Genomic DNA, 20,898 nt, shown 5'->3' with positions numbered 1-20,898 from the left:
GCCATAGCTCAGTGAGTCTTTGACAGATTGTAATGGTGTTGTACCCAAGGAATGTGCTAGAAACTCATTAGAATTAGATGAAATCTACCATCCTGGGAGCTGGGAAAAGCTGTTCCCAAGGGAAATTTTCACCTGAAGCATACAAGGGCTGGGATCTCAATTGCCTGGGTGTGCTCTAGCATCTCAGCCCCATGGAATCCACAAGCACACTAGGACCCTGCAGCTCACCTTAACTCTATTGTCCTCTGTTGGCAAAGCTCTGTGTCACAGGAGCTGGCCAAGCAGTTTAAGGACTGCATCCATGTCATAGACAAAGGGCGAGTTGGAGCCAAATGGGCAATAAATAGCTAACTGACCCACCATGTAACCTTCCCTTCTTGCAGATTCTCAGCTTGTGTTTATGATCCAAAGCCTGGGAAGGAGGTGTGTTAAATGTCTCAGTTCCACATTTGCCCTTATCTGCATCTTATAAACTTACTAATCTGGGAGTGTCAGTGTTTCAGACAATGTGTTCTCAGATGACCAATTTTAAGGGCTGGCAAAGGCTTCATGTGGGAAGTTGGTCTTGAATTAGATCCTCTTATAAATGGCATAATAGGAGAGAAGGCAAAGTCTGGTCAGTAGGGCCCAGCATGAGGCAGCTCGTGGAGGCGGCAGCAGCTCTGACCTTCTGCTATGGTGAGAGGAAGGTGCCGTCACAGGAGAGCAGGCTGGGAGCTGGAAGCAGAGGCAGGGGAGAGCCTTGAGTATATTTCTCTCTTAACTTTAAGGAGAGACTTACATGTAATTTTTTTTCTTAAAATTTTTTCTTTTAGATTTATATGTATATATATTTTCCTTTCCTTAGATTTTTATGTATGAATATTTCCACCACATGTGTGCCTTGTGCCTGTGGACATCAGAAGAAGGGTTGGATTTCACAAAACTGGACTTAATGGATGAATGATTGTTAGCCACCTTCTGCATACTAGGAACTGAACCCTGGTCGTCTGCAAGAGCAACGGGTGCTCTTAACTCCTGTGCCGTCTCTTGAGCGCCTTGCATGTAATTCTTAAGAAGGGAATAAGATAGGCATGGTGCTTGTGTTTGCAAGTAGCATCATTGTGTAAGGAGATTACAGGGGAAAGGTTTCTAGCATGACGGCAGTAGCTGAGACAGGGCAGTGCTAATAGGAATGGAGTGACTATTTTGGAAGAAGGAAAGAAAGAGCTGAAGGAACTGCTGAAACCCTATGAAACAAATATATAAAATCAAAATAAAAAAGTATGATGGGAGAGATTGCTCAATAGCTAGGAGTATGTATTGGTCTTCCAGTGGACCTGAGTTCAGTTCCAACGCAGGGACCCTGGAGGGTGGTGGCTCTGGTGGAATCCAGTGGATCCAGGTGTTGGACACACCCAGAGAAGACCTAACCCCTTCAAACTCTGGGGATAAGTTCAGGGCCTTGAGCATGCAAAATCTGTGTTTTAACAAGACCTGGTGATATGTCTACTCTTTGTGCCTGAGAGCTAGTCTAGAATTCATGAGAAGTAGCATACTACATAGCTCTTTTGTCTGAGACTTTTCTTATAGTTTATTTTATTTGCATCTGTGTTTTACCTGCATGTATGTTTGTGTGATAATGTTGGAGCCCTTGGAAATGAAATTACAGACAGTTGTCAGCTGCCATGTGGGTGCTGAATTGAACCTAGGTCTGCTGGAAGAGCAGCCAGTGCTCTTAACCTCTCAGCCATTTTTCCAGCCTTGGTCTGGGACTTTTCTAGGTGACACTAACTTAGACTCTTTCTTTCTTTTCTTTCAACAGTGTCAGAAGTTTGGGCAGTATAACAAAGAAGACCCCACGTCTTTCAGATTGTCAGACTCCTTTTCTCTGTATCCTCAGGTAAGAAATATGCTTTTAAAGATAATTACAGAAGAATGAAACATTAAAACTTAACTTTTCATGTTAGGTAGAAAAGGAAGACTTATGGTTCGAGACTGAATATAGAAACAGGCTATCCCATCTCTCTGAACCTCTGTTAATGCCAACCAAGTAGTGCTTTGTATGTGTAAGCAGCCAATATCTGGGTCCTGGGACTTTCAGGTGCTTGTATCTGGGCAGTTGGTGATTAGTGTGGAAGAGCTCTGGGCTGGCCAGTCAGGGTGGAGAGTCAGCACAGGCTCTGCTGCTGCTGCTCTTAGGTGATGTCTGAGACCTCTGTGAGTCTTTGTTACCTCATCTTTAGAAGGGAAGAGTTGGAAGAGTAGTGATTTGAAATTTCTTTAAAGCTGTGAAATCCTTTCCTTCCGTAGACTACTCTCCCTCAAAAGCCAATCTGAAAAGCAGACAGATCTATCTGAAGCTTCTCTGGGTATTCCCACCACCTGGATCCACTGGATTCCACCAGAATCTCCACCCTCCAGGGTCCCAGTGCTGGAGAGGTCCTGTACTCTCCAGGGACTTACTCAAGAGAAAGAATATCTGTTCCCAAAGAAAATAGGTCTGGGGAAAAAAAAAAGCCCAGTTGAGGCTTGGAGGTTTGAGGCACAGTGTAAGGGAGTCCCACTGTATTCGGAGAGGAGGATGAAGCTGTGGGGTTTGAGAGACAGGAGGACCACAGGAAAAGGAGAAGAGGAGCAGCAGGCGTGTCTGGGAGAGAGCTCAGGACATGCTTGCAGGGTAGAATAAGGGTCAGATCTGCAGAGAGGACAACAGTGATGACCCTGATGGCAGGGCAGACAACTCTAAAATGTCTCTAGAAGTAGACGCATCCTAAGAGTCCAAATATTAAATTAAAGTTTTTAGTAATAAACCATGACAGCCATTCCCATTTGCAGAATAAGCACTTGAGAATAAACCTAACTCTATAGTTTACAGGTAAGGAAACTGAAGCACCAAAAAGAAAGTAGCTTCCCCAAAGTCACCTCCACTGCTGACTGGCTGAGTAGGACTCTGACCTAGGCTCTTTGGCTCCTGACTGCTGCCTTAGAATGCTTCATAGACGAAGTCGTAAAAACCTTCACAACCAGTGTCTTCCAGATTGTGCTCCTTCATGTGGGAGCTCTTTAAAAACCAAACCAAACACAAACAAAATAATTTTAGCTGGGGCTGGATAAATGGCTCAGAAATAGAGTGGTTGCTGCTCTTTCAAAGATCTAAATTGGGTTCCCAGAACCTATACTTAGTGGCTCAAACCACCTGTAGCTTTAACCCTAAGACCCAACATCTTACTGTAGCCTAATTGTGTGCCCACATGTGACATAAAATCACACAGGCACACACACATAAAATAAAAATAAAATAAATCTTAAAAATTTTATCTGGGCCAGGAGTTGGTGGTACGACTTTGATCCCAGCATTTGGGAAGCAGAGGCAGGCAGATCTCTGTGAGTTCGAAGCCAGCTTGGTCTGTAGAGCTAGTTCTAGGACAGCCAAGACTACACACACACAAAACTGTCTTAAAAAATAAAACAAAGAAAAAAAGCCTTGCCTGGAAGGGCTAGGGAGATGGCCAGTTGTTAAGAGTGTATACTATTATACTATTCTTTGCAGAGGGTCTGAGTTCAGTTCTCAGGACTATGCCAGGTTGCTCACAATTACTGGTAACTCCAGCTTCAGGAGATCTGACGCCTGGCCTCTGAGTGCACCTGCACTCTCATGATCATCCCCTGCTCCCCTAGTCAAATATAAATCTTTAAGGGGTTGAAGAGATGGCCAAGCAGTTAAGAGTACTGACTGCTCTTCCAGAGGACCCAGATTCAGTTTCCAACATCCACATGACACCCTGTCTGTAACTCCAGTTCCAGAGGATCTGACTCCTTGACAACAAACATGCAGGCAAAACACCAACCAGTGCACATGAAATAAAAAATAAAAAAATAAATTAAAAACAAAAGGAAATCTCAGTGCTCCAGAGTCAGAGACAGGATCTCCAGGACAAGCTGGCTAACTAGGGTAGCCTGTTGGCAAGTTCTTGGTTCAAATGAGAGACCCTGCCTCAGTAAGTAAAAACAGAGAGTGCCAACAGAGAAAGACACAGGACATAACTTGAGGTTTCCACATCTATATAACACAGGTACATATACACAATTGTTTGTCCACACATATGGGTATACACATATACCACATGCAGGCCAAAACTTACTTTAAAAAAAAAAAAACAAAAAGATTTAGGGACTGGAGAGATGGCTCAGTGGTTAAGAGCACTGGCTTCTTTTCCAGAGGTCCTGGGTTCAATTCAGCAACCACGTGGTGGTTCACAACCATCTATAATGGGATCCGATGCCCTCTTCTGGTGTGTCTGAAGACAGCTACAGGGTACTCATATACATAAAATTAAATAATAAGTAACTCAAAAAAAAAGATTTAACTTTGTGTGGAAGCTTATGTGTAGTTATGGACATAGAGTACAGTGCTTTCAGGGAGGGCAGTGGATCCCCTGGAGCTGGAATTATGGGTAGTTGTAAGCCCCTTGATTTGGGTGCTGGGAGCTGAATTTACATCCTTTGCAGGAGCAGCAACTCTGTAGCCTCAAATTTGTCCTCTTAACCCGTTTGAAATACTTATAATTGTGTGGTATTAAATACATTCACATTCTTGGGCACCAGATTTCTATAATTTTTTTTATCTAACTGACCTATAACGAGAGTTTTTTGGGACTGTCAGCTCCCAAATAATGACATGGACACATATTTATTTATGCATGTCTAGGCCTTATAGCTAGGCTGGTTCCTCGCTAGCTCAGATAACTTAACTCCTCTGTTCTATTTAAGTTCTGCCATGTGGCTCGTTAGTTACCTCTCCTTAAGTCCAGGCCTGCTTCTTCCTTATGTCTATCTTGAATCCTCCCTTCCCAAGCCGGACTCTCTCCCAGAGTTCCTCTCTTACCAGAAGTCCCACCTTCCTTTGCTATGGGCCATCAGCTTTTTATTAAATCAATCAGAATGTGAGAGATGGATTGTTTACAAACTATGATATAGCCATATGAATAACAATACTAAAGACCACTCTGTACTCAACTCTCTAGGGCACATAAATCAGCATTTGGGTAATACAGAGACAATCTTTACACAGTGCACAGTATTGTTATCACAACACTGAGCCCAGTGTGGTGACACACACTTTTAGTTCCAACACTTGGACTAAAAAGGCAGGAGGGTCTCAGATTTGAGGCCAGATACACAAGATCATTATGTCACAAAGCAAGCAAAACCCACCTTGTATTGTGTGCCCAGTAAAAGGCATTATTTCCCTCTTCTGCCAGCTCTGCTGCACCTTCTTTGTGTCTCTGTGAACCCACAGATTTTTTTCTGAGTTCATGCTCATGTTTTAGAGATCCAGAGCAGATTGGTTCCGAGTGTCCAGCATCACAGATGTATTCATTTGACTCTTTCTTTTGTTTTTGCAAATGCAGTTCATGTTCCATCTGAGAAGATCTCCATTTCTTCAAGTGTTTAACAACAGTCCTGATGAGTCTTCCTATTATAGACACCATTTTGCCCGGCAGGATCTGACTCAGTCCCTTATCATGATCCAGCCCATTCTCTATTCTTACTCCTTCCATGGACCACCAGAGGTAAGGCCAGACATACATACTTTTCTCAGAATGTCATGACCTAATCACGAGGGGTTTTGGTTTTGTATTTTTCCTTTATCAAATGTAGTCTTAGGGCAGAATGGTAAACAAAATGTTGAGTTTTTAGTAACTTTATATTGTTTATGAAAATTTAAAAAAAATAGGAAAAGTCAAAAGATAAAGCATTTTGTGTGGCTGTGTGGAAAGTAAGAATAAACAACAACAACAAAAATCCCAAACCAAACTCAGTCAAAACAAAACAAAAAAAAACCCTTAAAAACCACAGTGTTATGAGTTTGCATGCTTTGCACAGTAATTTCAACCCATGTGAAGTATCTGAGAGAAATATAACTATGAATACAAAAAAAGTTTATAGGAAGAAACAGAAAATGAACTACTACAAGAGAATTCGGGGTTGGTAGAGAGCTGGCCTTGGATGCATGAGGCGCAGGTTCTAACACTGGAAGAGAAAAGGAATCATTGTAAATCCTCATCCTCAGTAGAAGGAAGATAGTTAAGTATTCTAAGAAATAGTCACATAACTTACATAAAACAGTAAAATGTTAAAATGTTACATGGTAAAAATAAATCAAAGTAGGAACTTTTTAGTATAGTAAAGACTACTCTGTGACAGTCTGGAGAAAGACAACAGCCTTAAAACCGAACAGAGCAGTGTTTGAGCAGGAGAAGTAAAACTTACCATCAGAGACAGGTACAAGAGTGGAATTCAGTAACAGAGAGGAGGAAGTGAAAAGATGCTTGAGGGGTGAGTCGCTGGCACACAGTGAGACAGATTGCTCTGGCTCTAGCAGGCTCCACTCAGAGCTGTGGGTGAGGCAAGTGGACCAGAGAAAACACCGTAAACCTTACGGATTGCAGTGTTGCCCAACTTGCAAATAAAGCCAATAAAGGTTTTAAACTGAAAAGAGATAACATCAGAATAAATTCTAAGCTACATATACTAGAAGCCTATAAAAATAAAGAGTATGGAAATGAACCAGAAGATGAGCATTTCTTGTTTTCAGCTACAGAATTTCTGAAATGAGTACAAGTTACTTTTTATTATTGAAATAAAAAATCACAATGAAATATGTTTTGTGGTAAACTTTAAAAAGTTGCATTAAATTCTGTGTTTCAGATAGCCTTCCCTGTAGCTGCATGAAACTTGAGAGATGGTTAAGAGTAGTTCTTGCACAAAACAGAGAAAGCTCAGGATGATGTTCTAGTTTTTGGGCCACAGATAGCATCAGTTTCTATTCCCAGTAGATGGAGTGTAGTGGCTTGTTTCTTTTACAAAACAGATTTAGAGCTACTAGTTACCAGTTTGGGGGGTGGAAGGTAGCAGTGTGTGAAGAGGGGAAGCCTGTGCTGGAACCATTTGCAAATGGCTTCCTAGCTGTTTTGTAGGCTTGTACATATGGGGTTGGAGGGACAGCTGTGTAGAGGGAAGACCAGTGCTGTTTGTCTATTTCCATAGCCTGTACTCCTGGACAGCAGTAGCATTCTAGCTGACAGAATTCTGCTGATGGATACTTTCTTCCAAATTGTCATTTACCTTGGTGAGGTAAGATGATGTCATCAGTTTATTATTTTTTTTCCTGCTATTTACTTCATTTTATTGTGTGTGTATGTTTGTGAATCTATATGACTATGGTACAGCTTGGGGGACTCATTTCTGTCTTTCCACCATCTTGGTCCTGGAGCAGTTACATTCCAAGTGAACATGGTCAGAGGACACCTTGTAGCAGGCTGTTTTCTTCATCCACCACTGAGTCCTGGTGTCAAATTTCAGTCATCAGGCTTGATGCCTAGAGGCCAGTCTTCAGATGATCCTAGAATTAGTCAGGTGGACAGTTAATGCCAACTGTTACAGACTTTTTCACCTGCTTTGGATGGTGCTAGTGGAAAAATGTCTCAAGTGTTAGTGAAGTCTGTTCTCAGTGCCTCAACAGCAGTTTTGGTTGATTTGTTTTGATGTAGACCATAGCCCAGTGGCGGAAAGCTGGATACCAGGACATGCCTGAGTATGAAAACTTCAAGCACCTTCTGCAGGCACCACTGGATGATGCCCAAGAAATCCTGCAAGCACGCTTCCCAATGCCACGGTATATCAACACAGAGCATGGTGGCAGTCAGGTGGGTGAGGCCTGTAATGGATTTTTTTTGTTGTTGTTTCATGACCTATTTTGTGTCTATTAATGTAAATAGGCTAGTTACGGTTTTATGTGTTGGTATACATTTCCATACAGGTTGTCTTTCAGCTATGAGTTTGGTCTCAGCTGTTTGTTTCACTCCCAGGCTGCCCTGAGGCTCACGGTGTAGTGCAGGGTGGTCTCCGACTTGCGATCCTCATGCGTCTACCTCTGACATGCGCCTTTTCATGCCTAGTGGTGACTTGTTAAATTAACGTACTAATAAAAAAGTATAAGATTATCAATATTTCTGGATCATTTGTAGGTGGGGAACCTGGGCTTAAGATAGAAGCAATAGATTTCTTAAAAACAAACAAAGAAACCAAAAAACAAAAACAAAAACAAAATCCCGAATTTAAATAAAGAAATATAAAATCTTGACTTTTTTGAACACTAATACTATTTTTAATTTTTGAAATTTTTTCTTTTAAAGGCTCGATTCCTGTTGTCTAAAGTTAACCCATCTCAGACACACAATAACCTGTATGCTTGGGGACAGGTAAGACTTGTTGGGTATTTGGGGAGAAGGCCCATCTACTCTTCTTTAAGGCCTATAAATTGGACCTGTTTCGGTTCAGGGACAGAATGACTTGGAGTTTTGTAGGGGATGTGGGCTTTAAGTAACATACTTGTGTTGCGAGTGGGGTACTACGTATGTGGGTCTCCTGCAAGCAGCTGAGTATGCTAGGGGTAAAAGGCACCGCCATGGCCTCTATGCAGCTCTCCTTGTGCACACGGAGCATGGCCTCACGCTCTGTCTCCTGTCTATGCAGCATCTCCTACTCCCTATGATCTACCTTCTTCTGGTCACAGTCAGCCTGACTCCGTTCCTTAATTCCCCACATTTCTTTCTTTTTCATTTCTTTAAAATGTTTTTAAATTAAAGTCGGCTTTTGAGATAATTGTAATTTTATCTGCAGTTACAAGAAATAATACGAAAACTTGAACATGGTTGGCACATGTTTTTAATCCCAGCACTCTGCAGGCAGGGGCAAGTAGATCTCTGAGTTCTAGGCCAGCCAGGGCTACAAACTGAGACTCCGTCTAAAAACAAAAAAGAAAAATCAGATCATAATTATACAAAGAGATCCCCTGAAACTAATTTTTAAACTAATAGCTACTTTCTGGAAAAAAAAAAAAAAAAAAAAAAAAAAAGAATTCAGTATCATGGTCAGGATATCATCAATGATGTAGACATTTCCATCACTAAGGTGATTTCTCATATTGTCTTTCATAACCATTGCTACCTGCCACATCTTAACATTTGCCACTTAGTAATCTGCTCAGTGTTCCTGTGAGTCAAGTCATGTGCCATCATGCTGGGGCTAACTCCTGAGAAATTTACTAGAATTTTGCAGTAAAACCATCAAAACTTAGAGATATCTTTTAGATTCCTAATTCACTTTCTGTAATAGTGACAGGGCCTTCAAATTATATTGTCCATATTGAGTAATTTGGCAGTTGTATGCTTTGAGGAATCATTTTTGTTAGGCTGTCAAACACACACATGCACACACACACCACACCACACACCACACACACACACACACACACACACATTATTCTTTAGTTGTCCATAGACTCTGTGGCCATATTCCAGCTTCATTCATTACTTTAGTCACCTTTGCCTCCTTCCCCTGGCCTGCTAGCGTTTGGAAGTTTACTTTTCTTTAAAGGTACCAGTGCTTCATTTCCCTGATTTTCTCCATCATCCCTGTTTTCAGCCTAGCTGACTTGTGTTCTGCTGCTGTCTTCTGTTTCCTTTAGAGTTCTTTTCTTCTGGTGATAGAGTTCTTTTCTTCTGGTGATAGGTGTGTGGGCCTGGAGAGGCGGCTCAGTGGTGAAGAGCACTGGCTGCCCTTCAGGAGAATCCCAGTTGGTTCCTAGCACCCATATGGTGGTCACAACTATCCTTAACTCCAGTCCTATGGGATCCAGTGCCCTCTTCTGGCCTCCAAAGGCACTGCATGCACAAGGCACACAGACATGCATGCAGGTAAAACACCTATACACCGGAAAATAAACAAACAAATAAGTAGGTGATTAGTGAATGAATAAATAGGTGGCTGCCAGTGTGACGCTCTTCTCCTTTCTTGTGTCTGCTGCTCCCTGTCAGCACTGCGGCTGCTGTGTCTTGCTGTGTTGCTTGCTTTCCAACTATGCAGAGTTTTCCTTGTTACTTGTTACTGATTTCTGTGTAGATTCCATTTTGGTTGGAAACATACTTTGTTTGATTTAAGTTCTTTTACATTTGTTGAAGTTTGTTTTATGATCTGGGGACATAATCCGTTTTGTATTACATTCCAGAGTCACTTGAAAAGAACGTGTGTTGTGCAGCTATTTAGCATATTCTGTCACTGTTAGTTCAGTCTGGTCACAGTTGGTGTGGCATCGCTGCGTTCTCATATATCCTTACCAGCTATTTGTCATTCTGCTAGTGTGTGGATGGGCTTTCTAGCTCCAGCTTTCCCTTTATCTCCTCCTCCTCCGTGCTTTCATTAGTTCCTTCCTCATGTGCCTTATGGCCCTGTTTGCTGTGTACATACTTAGAATTATGTTTTCATAGTGGGTTGTCCTTCTGTGTATCTAATAACTTTCTCTGTAATAACATTTACCTTACCTGACATTAATAAAGCCATTGCTTTTTAGAAATATGTTCTTTGGCTCTTCTGTGACTTTGGCTTTGTAATTGTTTGGACCTTTGAGATTGTCATACTTCTGTCACCATACTTTTGTGCTCATGGTTACTGAATTTTAGGAAAGAGATAAATTACCCATATCACTATTTCTAGTACCTTCTAGGTACTAGAATATTTTAGGCATGTACATATGTTAGTTCTTTATAAATTTGATATCTTCCTACAAACTGTGATTTTCCCCAGTCTTTTCCCTTGGAACTTTAGTTAATTCATAAACATGTTCTGATATTACAAATAGCATCTGATGTTGTATCATTCACTTGCCTGTGACACCTTTCTGTTAGAGCACTTCAGAGATAGGTGTGGTGCTGGCCTTGATATGCTCCATGAGGGGCTGGTTACAGGGTTGGAGGTTTCACAACTGGAGAGGAGCTTCATATGATTTCAAACAGGTCTGTAGGACTCAGAGAGGGGATGAAGTACAAAGTTATATACTTACCCTCTCAGCAGTGGGCAGATCTCAGGAAAGGGTTTAAAGGAAAGCATGCTTCTGATGAGTAGTGTTAGCTAGGCACACCACAGGTGAAAGACAAAGGTGATGCCTGTGAATGTTTCTGGGCAGAAGGCACTGAGCAGCTTGGGACTCGTTAAGTGGCTGTTGAGTTCTTTGTCAGTAAGCCTTTCTGGTTATATTTCAGGAAACTGGAGCGCCCATCCTGACAGACGATGTCAGCCTGCAGGTGTTCATGGATCACTTGAAGAAGCTGGCTGTGACCAGTGCCTCTTAAGCTGGTAGCACAGCCTGGAAGTGGAAGACCATGCTGTCAGATTGTGCTCACATTGTTGATAACGTCCTAGCAACATTCACCTTTCTGGGAGATTCTAATAAATAACCCAAGGAATTTTTTATATGTATGTCTTCAGGTTATAATTTATTTGTATTTCTCTCTGCCTGTTTTCCTATACATGAAGTTATATGTCATACATGTTCTGCTGATTGTAGATGTTTGCTTACTTTTGTACCTTGATGTCTTAGAGTCTATAAAGTCAGAGTTTCTGTACTTTTGGCTGCTTGTTGAAGTCTTAAAGATCATAAAGGAAATAAATCTGGGTGAGGATGGTACTGGCCAAAATATTACTAGTGCAGATTTTGTCTCTTTTGTGTGTGCACGTGTGCTTGCATGTGTGTGTGTCTGTATGTCCGTGTGTGTGTGTGTGCATGCGTGTGTGCATGCGTGTGTGCTTGTGTGCCTGTGTGTGTGTTATGAGTGAGATATGGAGGGAGAAAGAGAGAGCATGCACACATTCATGCTCATGGCGGTCAGGGACAGCATGCTGACGGTGGTTCTCTCCTTCTATGTTGTGGGTCCCAGGAATAAAACTCAGACCATCAAGACTTGGCATGTGACTCTATCTACTGAGCAGTCTCACCAGCCCCAAAGGGAAGAAAAGGAGTCCTTAGTTAAGCCTGAAAGAGAATTGTGAATTGGATGTCTGAACTTATGATAGTTGTCCACCTTCAGAGTTCATATTTGTTCTGTAGAAACATTTACTATGCAACAGTTACATGTTAGGTGTCAAGAATTTATAGAATATTTCCCTTTTCTGGAGGATTTTTTTATGTAATTTACAGTTGGGAGACACATCTTATAGAGGAGTACATGAAACTGTAAATAGATCGGAGCTAAAATTTCCTCATTGAACCTATTATCTGTTACAAATTAACAGAAGAAAGCATATGGTGTTCTCTCTTGTCTTGTCCAGGCATTCTCTCAGTAAAATGAGGTGAGAGCGCCTCCAAGTGGTACAGCAGACAGTGGCCATACAGTCCCACTTCTGGGTTCCTGTGGGGGTGCAGAGTTAAATACTTGCTAAGTGGGTACCCTTGAGTCCAGTGTACCTCAGGAAGACTCTGAACTCTGAAATCAAGGCATGTCTCTTCACTTACCTCAGGCAGGGGTTTAAACTGTCAGTTCTGGAGGGAAAAACTAGGACTTGAGTGGTGGGAAGGATGGGAGAGAAAAGTTGAGCAGGGTGTTCAGAGGTGGTATGGAAATGACAGGTGAGGATGGGTCAGTATTTCTGGGGGAGAGGGCTAGTTTTGCAATCATTGCCTTAATTAGGGAACAGGAAGAGAAAGTTTGTTTCTTGAGTGTAGCATTCATAAGTTCAATACTGTACGTTTTAGGGAACTTGGGTGATGCAGACACTAAAAGTACTGAGCAGGCCGACTCGACAGTCTGGATTTGTATACAACAGAGACTCTAGAGAGACTAACAAGTTGTTAAAGGTAACGAACAGTTGATGAGAGTAGGAAGAGAGGCAAGTGTGAAATAATACAATTATTCTGCTCCTTACAGCTTCATTGAGATAGATTTTACATACATTATCTTCACCCAGTTAAGGATATAATTCAATCAGTTTTGCTAGGTGAAACCTGTGTGTTGGCTGTAGACTACTGACTACTTTTTTCCATATATATATATATATATATATAAAATATATTTATTTATAAATATATTTTTAGTTTATTTTTAGGGTTTTTATCTTGTTTGTTTTTCATTCAGCCTAATCCATCTGAGATTCTTACATATTGTCAAGTGGTATGCTACTTATTAATCTAATTTTTACTCAAATATTTGAATAGTTTGTCCTTTTGTTACTGTGAATAAAATGTATCTGAACACTGTACATAGGTCTCCTGGATGCAGCTTTTCCTTTTTCTTGAGGAAGTAACTAGGAGTGGAGTAGAATGGAATAGATTGTAAGATTGTTCTATGTTCAACCTTAGGGGCTGGAGGAAGAGCTTAGAGGTCAAGAGTGCTTGTTATTCCTCTAAAACTTTGGGTTCAGATCCCAGTACCCATGTCAGAATACTCACAGCCACCTGTAAGTCCAGCTCCATGGGATCTGATGCCTTTTTCTAGTCTCCACATACACCCACATATATGTGGCATACAGTCTCACACACCTATACACATAAAAAGAAAAATCTTGAAAAAAAAAAAACCCTGTCAGCTTTTAAAGAGGATAGATCGTCTGATCTCATCAGTAAGGCTTCCAGCCTCTCAGCTGGGCTGTGGAGACGGCTTAGTAGGTAAAGAGCTTGATGTACAATTAGGAGGACCTGAGCTCTGATCCTCAGCACCCATATGAAAACCAGGCACAGAGGTGAGCGCCTGTAATCCCAGTACTTGGGAGTGGAGACACAGGATCCCTGGGGCTTGCTCGCTGGTCAGCCAGTCTAGCTGAGTCAGTGAGATACAGGTGAGAGATCCTGTCACAAAATTAGGTGGAATGTGAGTAAGGAAGACACCTGATGTCAACCTCTGACTTCAAAAATTTTCATTTTCCTTAACTGTGACTCTAAGGTTCAGTTAATCAGCTTTCACTATATGGTTCATGTTTCTTGTATCCTAAGAAATCTTTGCCCTTGCCTTTAATCCCAGCACTGGGAGGCAGAGGCAGGCGGATTTCTGAGTTCAAGAGTTCGAGGCTAGCCTGGTCTACAGAGTGAGTTCCAGGACAGCTCGGGCTACACAGAGAAACCCTGTCTTGAAAAAAAAAAAAAAAAAAGAAAAAAGAAAAAGAAATCTTTGCCCATTCCGGATGGCAAAGATTTTTAAGTGTGTGTGTGGTTGCTTTTAGGTTTATAATTTTTGCATTTATATTTAAACACATAGTCCCTTTTGAGTTAAATGTTATACAGGTATATATTTCTATAGGGTAAACATGGATAACAGAAAATGTTTTGAAGCCACTAGAGAAGTATGCAGGGTCAGTAGTGTCAGCTGCTTTAGAAGTCAAGTTTGAGGAGCTTGAGATAGTCAAAGTAGGTTAGCCAGCCCGCTCCTGAAAAACACCTCAGGCTTGCTCTCAGATTGTTTAGTTTACTGGTGTGTAGACAAATTATTCTTCGAAGAAGTGTATGAATAAGACAAGCAGTCGATGGAATCTAAGGCTTTTAGTTTTTTAAAGATGCGTGCACCTTTGTGTGAGGGAGAATAAAAGCCAATGGAGTGATAAGCCGGAATGGTGAGCTACAGGATATAATTGGGAGAGGACCAAGGAAGCCTCAAAGAATTGGACCTAGAGTTCCAGATAGGTATACAGGAAAGAGGCAAGTTGTAAACACCATTTCAAATACTGTTTGACATTTGGAGGGCAGGCATTACAACTTTGCAAGTGAGGAAGTTTCAATCACTTCCGGGTGCTGCTTTCCATCACATAGTACACAGTGCAGTTGCCAGCTGCTTGCTGAGCGGCTAACCTGTGGTCTCCTTAACTAAAATCTCTGGTCTAGCTAGGATTAACCGTGGACTACGAGTCCCAAAATGCATCGCGGCCCGAGCAGGAAGTGGTTTAGGACCTATTGGTGGCGGCTACGGACACCTGGAAAGACTTCCTCCTCGCGAACCCTGGGGCTCTCCTATGGAGCCATGCCTGTTAAGAATGCTACGGCCTGGTACCGGCGGATGTCTATTCTCTACGCAGTCGGCGCCTGGTCGGTGCTGGGCTCGGTGTTTTTCATTACACGGAAACAGAAGCGATCAGGTAGGGTTCTCCGGCAAGATCGGCCTTGTAGCCACAGCTTCCCACCCGTTGCTCCGGTCACCGAAGCGACCTTCTGTACTTGAACCCCGGGGTACTAAACAAAACTGCTACAAGCGGGTACTTAGATAATTTGTGGTGATGGAATCTGCAAAGATTCCAGGATCTGATAAGTATTATCATCTGGACCTTACTTATTGATAAAGACTATCCCCGTGTGAATTCACCTATGTAGTGCTAGGTGGATTCCAGAGGCTGGGACAGTAGCCCGGGTGCTGCTCATTTCCTTGAGACTCTGTCGCATGCGGAGAGGAAGCAGTTTCAGGCCTTAACAGCAACCAAGGAGTATTGAAACCATCCCAGTTGTTGTGTGAAACTCCCTGATCCTTCAAATAACTTGGTGGAAATCCAAGAAACCGGAAAGTCAGTTGGTGTAATCGCTTGAGACCGGAGTGATAGAGAGGATGGAAGGTAACTCTGAGTGGCTAAAAGTCCTCTAAAATCGGATGCGGTGCTGGTTGCCCAAGCCAAATAGACTAAAAACCACTGAATTGTGCCTTGTAATAGGAGTCTGAATGGTATGTTAGGTGTATCTCAATAAAGCCATTGTGTAACAACTGCTGGAAATTCTTGGTCATGAAGGTGGTTTGTGGTTCACACAGTTATCATGGTTGCCCTTTTTGTCTCTGCCTTTTCTTTTTGGAGAAAGATAACGACAATAGACATCTGATGGCATAATCATACTTTGGTTTATTATGTCCAAGGCTTTAATGACTGATGTCTAAGTTAATAATTTCAGGTTCTTTTCTTTTTCTTTAAGGCTGTGAAGATCAAGATGGCTCAAGGAATGAAACACCTCTTTCTACAAGTGAAGATTCTGATTTAGCAACAGAAAGGACCGAGCCTGCTAAAGGGTTTTATATGGAAACAGTTATAAAGTATTCAGAAAGTCCTGTTCCAGTCACTCAAATGATCCTGACCTATCTGAAGTCATGGACTGGTGGACCTGGCCCACAAGGATGAACAGCTGCTGAATTCTGGAAACAAGGACTTGGCTCAGTATTTGGAGAGATGCCTTGATTTCCGTTTCATGTTTGTGGAGAGAATGTATTTAATTTAGTTTTATAAACTATAAGCATTAATAATGTGCAACAAATGTTTTCTTGAAGGTACTGAACACACAATTCAAGAGGTAAAATTCTCTTATGTTTCCATGGCTGAAAGGTTGATCTAAAGCCATTAAATTTTAAAAAATATGTGTGTGAGCACAGGCATGTATGCGTGTTGTACGTGTGTGTGTAGGTCAGAGGACAGTTTGTAGGAGTTGGTTGTCTCCTTCCACTGTGTGGATCAAACTCAAGTCATCAGGCACCTGCTGAATCCTCTCACTGCCTCTGAAATTTCAGTTTTTAAAAATCTACTTATGGGGCTGGAGAAATAGCTCAGCAGTTCAGAGTACTTGCTGCTCTTCCAGAGGACCAGAGTTCAGCACCCTCATCCAGCACATTCACAGACTCTAGTTCCAGGGGTTCTGATGCCATTGGCCCTAGTGGGCACCTGCACTCAAGTGCACGTTTCTGCTTGAAGATGTACACACCTGAATATAATTTAAAACAATAAAAACAAATCTTAAAAATATTACTGTGGGCACACGTTTGTACCTGAGGGTAGGCACATGCCACGCTTGGGTATTGAGGTCAGGACAACTTTAAATGTTAGTCCTGGTCTTAACCTTCCACCTTGTTTGAAAGAGGATCTCTCTTTGTTGCTGTCCTGTGTACTCCAGGCTAATTGTACTGCAAGCTTTCAGGAGATTCTCTTTGTCTCTGCTGTAGGAATGCTGGGATTAATACATGCCTCTGCATCAGACTTTTTATGTGGGATCCAAACTCATGTTGTCAAACATCAAACACAGTGACTTACTGAATGATCTCTCTGGCCCTGATAATGAAAATTACATTCAGCTTCTATAAATTAAATTTTTGGCAAATAGTTTATGTACCATTTTTCATGCTACTATTAGACAGTACTTATTTGTCCCACTAAGGTTAGATTGAGTACAGTCTCATGTGGCATTCAAAGCCAAAGCAGTCCACTACCTGACACCAGTAGGTACTGGATAACTTATGAATTAGAATATAACTTATAAGTTAGATAGACTTCACCTGTTCTTTGGGATTTCTGCCTGAACAAGTATGTATGTGCTCTCCATGATTGACTGGTGTCCAAAGAGGTCAGAAGAGGGTGTCAAATCCTCTGGAACTAGAATCACAGACAGCTGTGAGCTGCCCTGTGAGCGCTGGGAATTGAACCTCTGAACCATCTCTCTACCCTTGTGAAATGTTTTTGCTTGTTTGTTTTTTTGTTATGTTTTGTTTTTTGGTGCCTTTGAGATAGATTCTTCCCTATGTAGCCCTGGCTATCCTGGAACTCTATATGTATGTAGATCAGGCTGGCTTCAAATAGCTCTCCTTGCTTCTCTTCTAAGTGCTGGGATTAAAGGCATGTGCCACCACACCCGGACTCCTGGGTAGTGTTAGCTATTTGAGACCCTGCAAGGCATAGGGAGGATGGTAGGATAAGAGTCACAACTGTTGAGATATCCTTCCCAGGCCAAGAGCCAGTTGGTACTAATTGAATATATTTATAAGAACAGTGTGGTAGGCATTGAACTGAATGGGCAAGAATCAGCCTAAACAGGAAGGGGTGGGTGAGCTGAGGGCACCTTTGGTAGACTGCTTTCTTAGTGCAAACAAAGCACTGGTTAAGTCCTTAGCACTCAGGAAACCAACAGCAGGTACCTTACAAAACCTCTCCCATCTTTAGATGTTTCCAGAAAAAATAAGGAAGGGCGGGAGGTAAGGGAATGTGGCACCTAGCAGGACAGAGCGGATAGAGCATGATGGGCTGGAGAGATGACTCGATGCTGGAGAATGCTGGCTACTCTTCTAGAGGACCTGGGTTCAATTCCCAGCACCCACATGGGGGCTCACAACCATCTGTAACTTGAGTCCCAGGGGATTTGATTCCCTTTTCTGGTAGACAGTACTGGCAGCAAGCTAGATTTTTTTTTTTTTTTAATTTGGAAGACCCAAAATAATATTTGTAGATCAGTTATTCAGAGAAAGGTCTTTAATCTGATACAAATCATTTGTAATGAAACCACAATTATAAACCGTGCTTCCTGGATCAGTGGGCTCATACCAACTCTAAGGGAGTTATTGGGAGTTAGTTATTGTTATTCTAATAATAACTTTCTCCCTTTTCTTTTTTTCCTGGCCAGGATGTACCAAAGTTCATGCATAATACAGCCTTCTCAAATTTTATTTATTTTGTGTGCATGTCTGTGAACATGCATTTCCATGTGACATAGGGTGCATTTGGAGCTCAGAGGACATCTAGTGATGTCAGGGAAGGGCCTGGGGATAAAACTCAGGCCATTAAAGGCAGCGAGTGCCGTTTGTTTGTTTGTTTGTTTGTTTGTTTGTTTTTTTGAGACAGGGTTTCTCTGTGTAGTCCTGGCTGTCCTGGAACTCATTCTGTAGTTTTAAAGATGTATTTATTTTATGTATATGAATACACTGTAGCAGTCTTCAGACACACTAGAAGAGGACATGGGATCCCATTACAAATGGTTGTGAGCCACCATGTGGTTGCTGGAAATTGAACTCAGAACCTCTGGAAGAGCAGCCAGTGCTCTTAACTACTGAGCCATCTCTCCAGACCCCAGCAAGTACCTTTATCCATTGAGCCAGACTTTTCCCCTGGATGTGAAAAATTGACTACTTGATAGAATGTTCCTAATTTAGATTTTTTAAAAAAAACAATTAGATACAGAGTGTCTCATGCAATTCACCCTGCATTTCAATTGTATAGTTCCACCATTGAATTGATCCTCCTGCCTCTCTACCTCCTGAGTGCTGGGATTCCAGGTAAGCACTACCATCCCTGGTTTACATGATACTGAAGATTGAACCTAGGGCTTCCTGCATGGTAGGAAAGTACTATACCTACTGAACTTCACTTCTAGCTCCAGGTTAAGTTTTGTTGTTGCAGAATTACCACTGTGTCCTTCAATATCTGGAAACGTGTGAAGTCCATTAATCTTATTGCTGCTGCTGCTGGTGGTATCTTCGACAATTTAACTCATGCAATTTTGCAGTCACTATTTAATATTTAAACCTAATGTAACAGGCCCCCAGACCTTAGCACAACTGACTCCATGGTAGAAGTACCATTCAGGCCATAAAACTTAGCATGTAAATAGCATCACTTGCCAAAATGAAAAGGAAGACCCAGTCCATGAAATTCCATAGTTGTAGGAAAGTCCTTAAATGTACTAACCTTGCTTTTTGACTTCTGTAATTCTGCTGTTGCCTAACTGCTAGTTAACTGAAGTATATCAACCAAGGATTTTTTTTTTTTTTTTTTGTGCTTAAATGCTCACTCTGGCTGGGCAGTGGTGGCGCATGCCTTTAATCCCAGCACTTGGGAGGCAGAGGCAGGTGGATTTTTGAGTTTGAGGCCAGCCTGGTCTCCAGAGTGAGTTCCAGGATAGCCAGGGCTACACAGAGAAACCCTGTCTCCAAAAACAAAACAAAACAAACAAAACAAAACAAAACAAAACAAAACAAAAGAAAATGCTCACTCTGAAGAAGTCTGGGTTATAATGGAATCCTGAACACCCAGTGTAGTTGCCGGCTGGCTAATAAACACGTTGTACTGGCTTAAACACCTCTTTGAGTAGTCTGCTCTGGTGGATACCCCACAACACACATTTCTAGGCCTTTTGTTGTTGTTGTGTTTTTTTTTTTTTTAAGACACTGTTTTACTCTGTATCCCATGCTGGCCTTGAACTTCAGTGTGATCCTCACATTGCAGCTCCCAGAATGCTTGGATCACAGATGTGAGACCACCATTCCTTGGAGTATTCGGGCCAAATAACAACTCTGTCAAACTGCTTTCTATCTGATACTTTTCTGAATCTGCTAATCCTGGAAGAGGCTTTCAAAGCAAAGACATTCTGAAATGGGTGAACTTTTTCTGATATTCCCATTTCTTTTTAAAGGGAAAGTCTCATTACATTGCCCGAATTGGTGGTCTTGAACTCATGGACTTAAAACATTTTCCTGCTTCATCTCAAGTAGCTGGGACAGTCTCCCCCACCCCCTCCTTCCTTGTTGTTTTAATTATAAACACATGCACTACCGCTGGAATACGAAGATGTTATTAATTACTACTTTTTTATTTTTTATTTTTCGAGACAGGGTTTCTCTGTGTAGCCTTGGCTGTCCTGGAACTCACTCTGTAGACCAGGCTGGCCGCGAACTCAGAAATCTGCCTGCCTCTGCTTCCCAAGTGCCTGGTGAAGATGTTATTTTTTAGTGGTGAAAACTTGCTACAGTAGTAGCTATACAGTTCTTTGTAGCCTTCTAAGCATTCTTGCAGCCCATTCAAAGTTCTCAACAACCCTATAAAAGGCCTAAGTATTAGATTTGTATAAGGAAGGAATTAGAATCCTAGACTGATATACGTATTTACTATCGTGATATGTCTAAGGTAAATCAATAGTTATGTATTTCAGTGACTATTTTAGCAGCAAGTCCTTTTGTATTTAGCAACAGGCTTGCTGCTGATACTATAGAACAAGAGAAAATTTTGGAAAATCTGACTGGAGGATTGGAAAAGAGGGAGAAAAGCAGGAAAAAGACTAAGGGTAAAACTGAAAGAGAAAGAAACTGGAGCAGAAATTTATGTGTGTCTGGACATAGTGTAGTCTAGGCTGGCAGTTTCGGACTATACTGCTTAAGGAGGAGCTCGGGGTGGATAGGACAGGACCTACCACGGATGGGCTAGGTTATGAATAGGTGACAGGTGAGCGTGATTGACATGGGCGGGGCCAATTGGTGGATGGGTGTGGCCGACGTGGGCGGGACGCCGTTCTGTGGAATGGGTCCTCGA

At 41.9% G+C, this 20,898-nt stretch overlaps 2 protein-coding genes across 5 annotated transcripts in view; both read left to right on the top strand.

Annotated features, from left to right (window-relative positions):
- Sec23b (SEC23 homolog B, coat complex II component) overlaps nt 1-11,524 on the top strand; it is a 36,820-nt gene extending 25,296 nt beyond the window's left edge. For all 4 annotated transcript variants that reach the window (XM_028754258.1, XM_028754242.1, XM_028754266.1 and 1 more), the window contains exons 15-20: nt 1,805-1,882; nt 5,394-5,555; nt 7,033-7,119; nt 7,536-7,691; nt 8,181-8,246; nt 11,085-11,524. In XM_028754258.1, coding sequence (XP_028610091.1) covers nt 1,805-1,882; nt 5,394-5,555; nt 7,033-7,119; nt 7,536-7,691; nt 8,181-8,246; nt 11,085-11,174 — 639 coding nt within the window. In that variant the 3' untranslated portion in view covers nt 11,175-11,524. The remainder of the gene's footprint in view (nt 1-1,804; nt 1,883-5,393; nt 5,556-7,032; nt 7,120-7,535; nt 7,692-8,180; nt 8,247-11,084) is intronic.
- Nucleotides 11,525-14,775: 3,251 nt separating this feature from the next.
- On the top strand, nt 14,776-16,575 carry Smim26 (small integral membrane protein 26). Its single transcript, XM_028756487.1, has 2 exons — nt 14,776-14,940; nt 15,758-16,575. The coding sequence occupies exons 1-2, from the start codon at nt 14,826-14,828 to the stop codon at nt 15,958-15,960; spliced, it is 318 nt and encodes a 105-aa protein (XP_028612320.1). The 5' UTR covers nt 14,776-14,825; the 3' UTR covers nt 15,961-16,575.
- The last annotated feature ends 4,323 nt before the right edge of the window (nt 16,576-20,898 follow it).

This window comes from Grammomys surdaster, unplaced genomic scaffold (genome assembly GCF_004785775.1).
Source record: "Grammomys surdaster isolate TR1022 unplaced genomic scaffold, NIH_TR_1.0 129, whole genome shotgun sequence".
NCBI lineage: Eukaryota > Metazoa > Chordata > Mammalia > Rodentia > Muridae > Grammomys > Grammomys surdaster.
The sequence above is the reverse complement of the archived record's forward strand: the minus strand, read 5'-3'. Positions and strand labels throughout refer to the sequence as shown.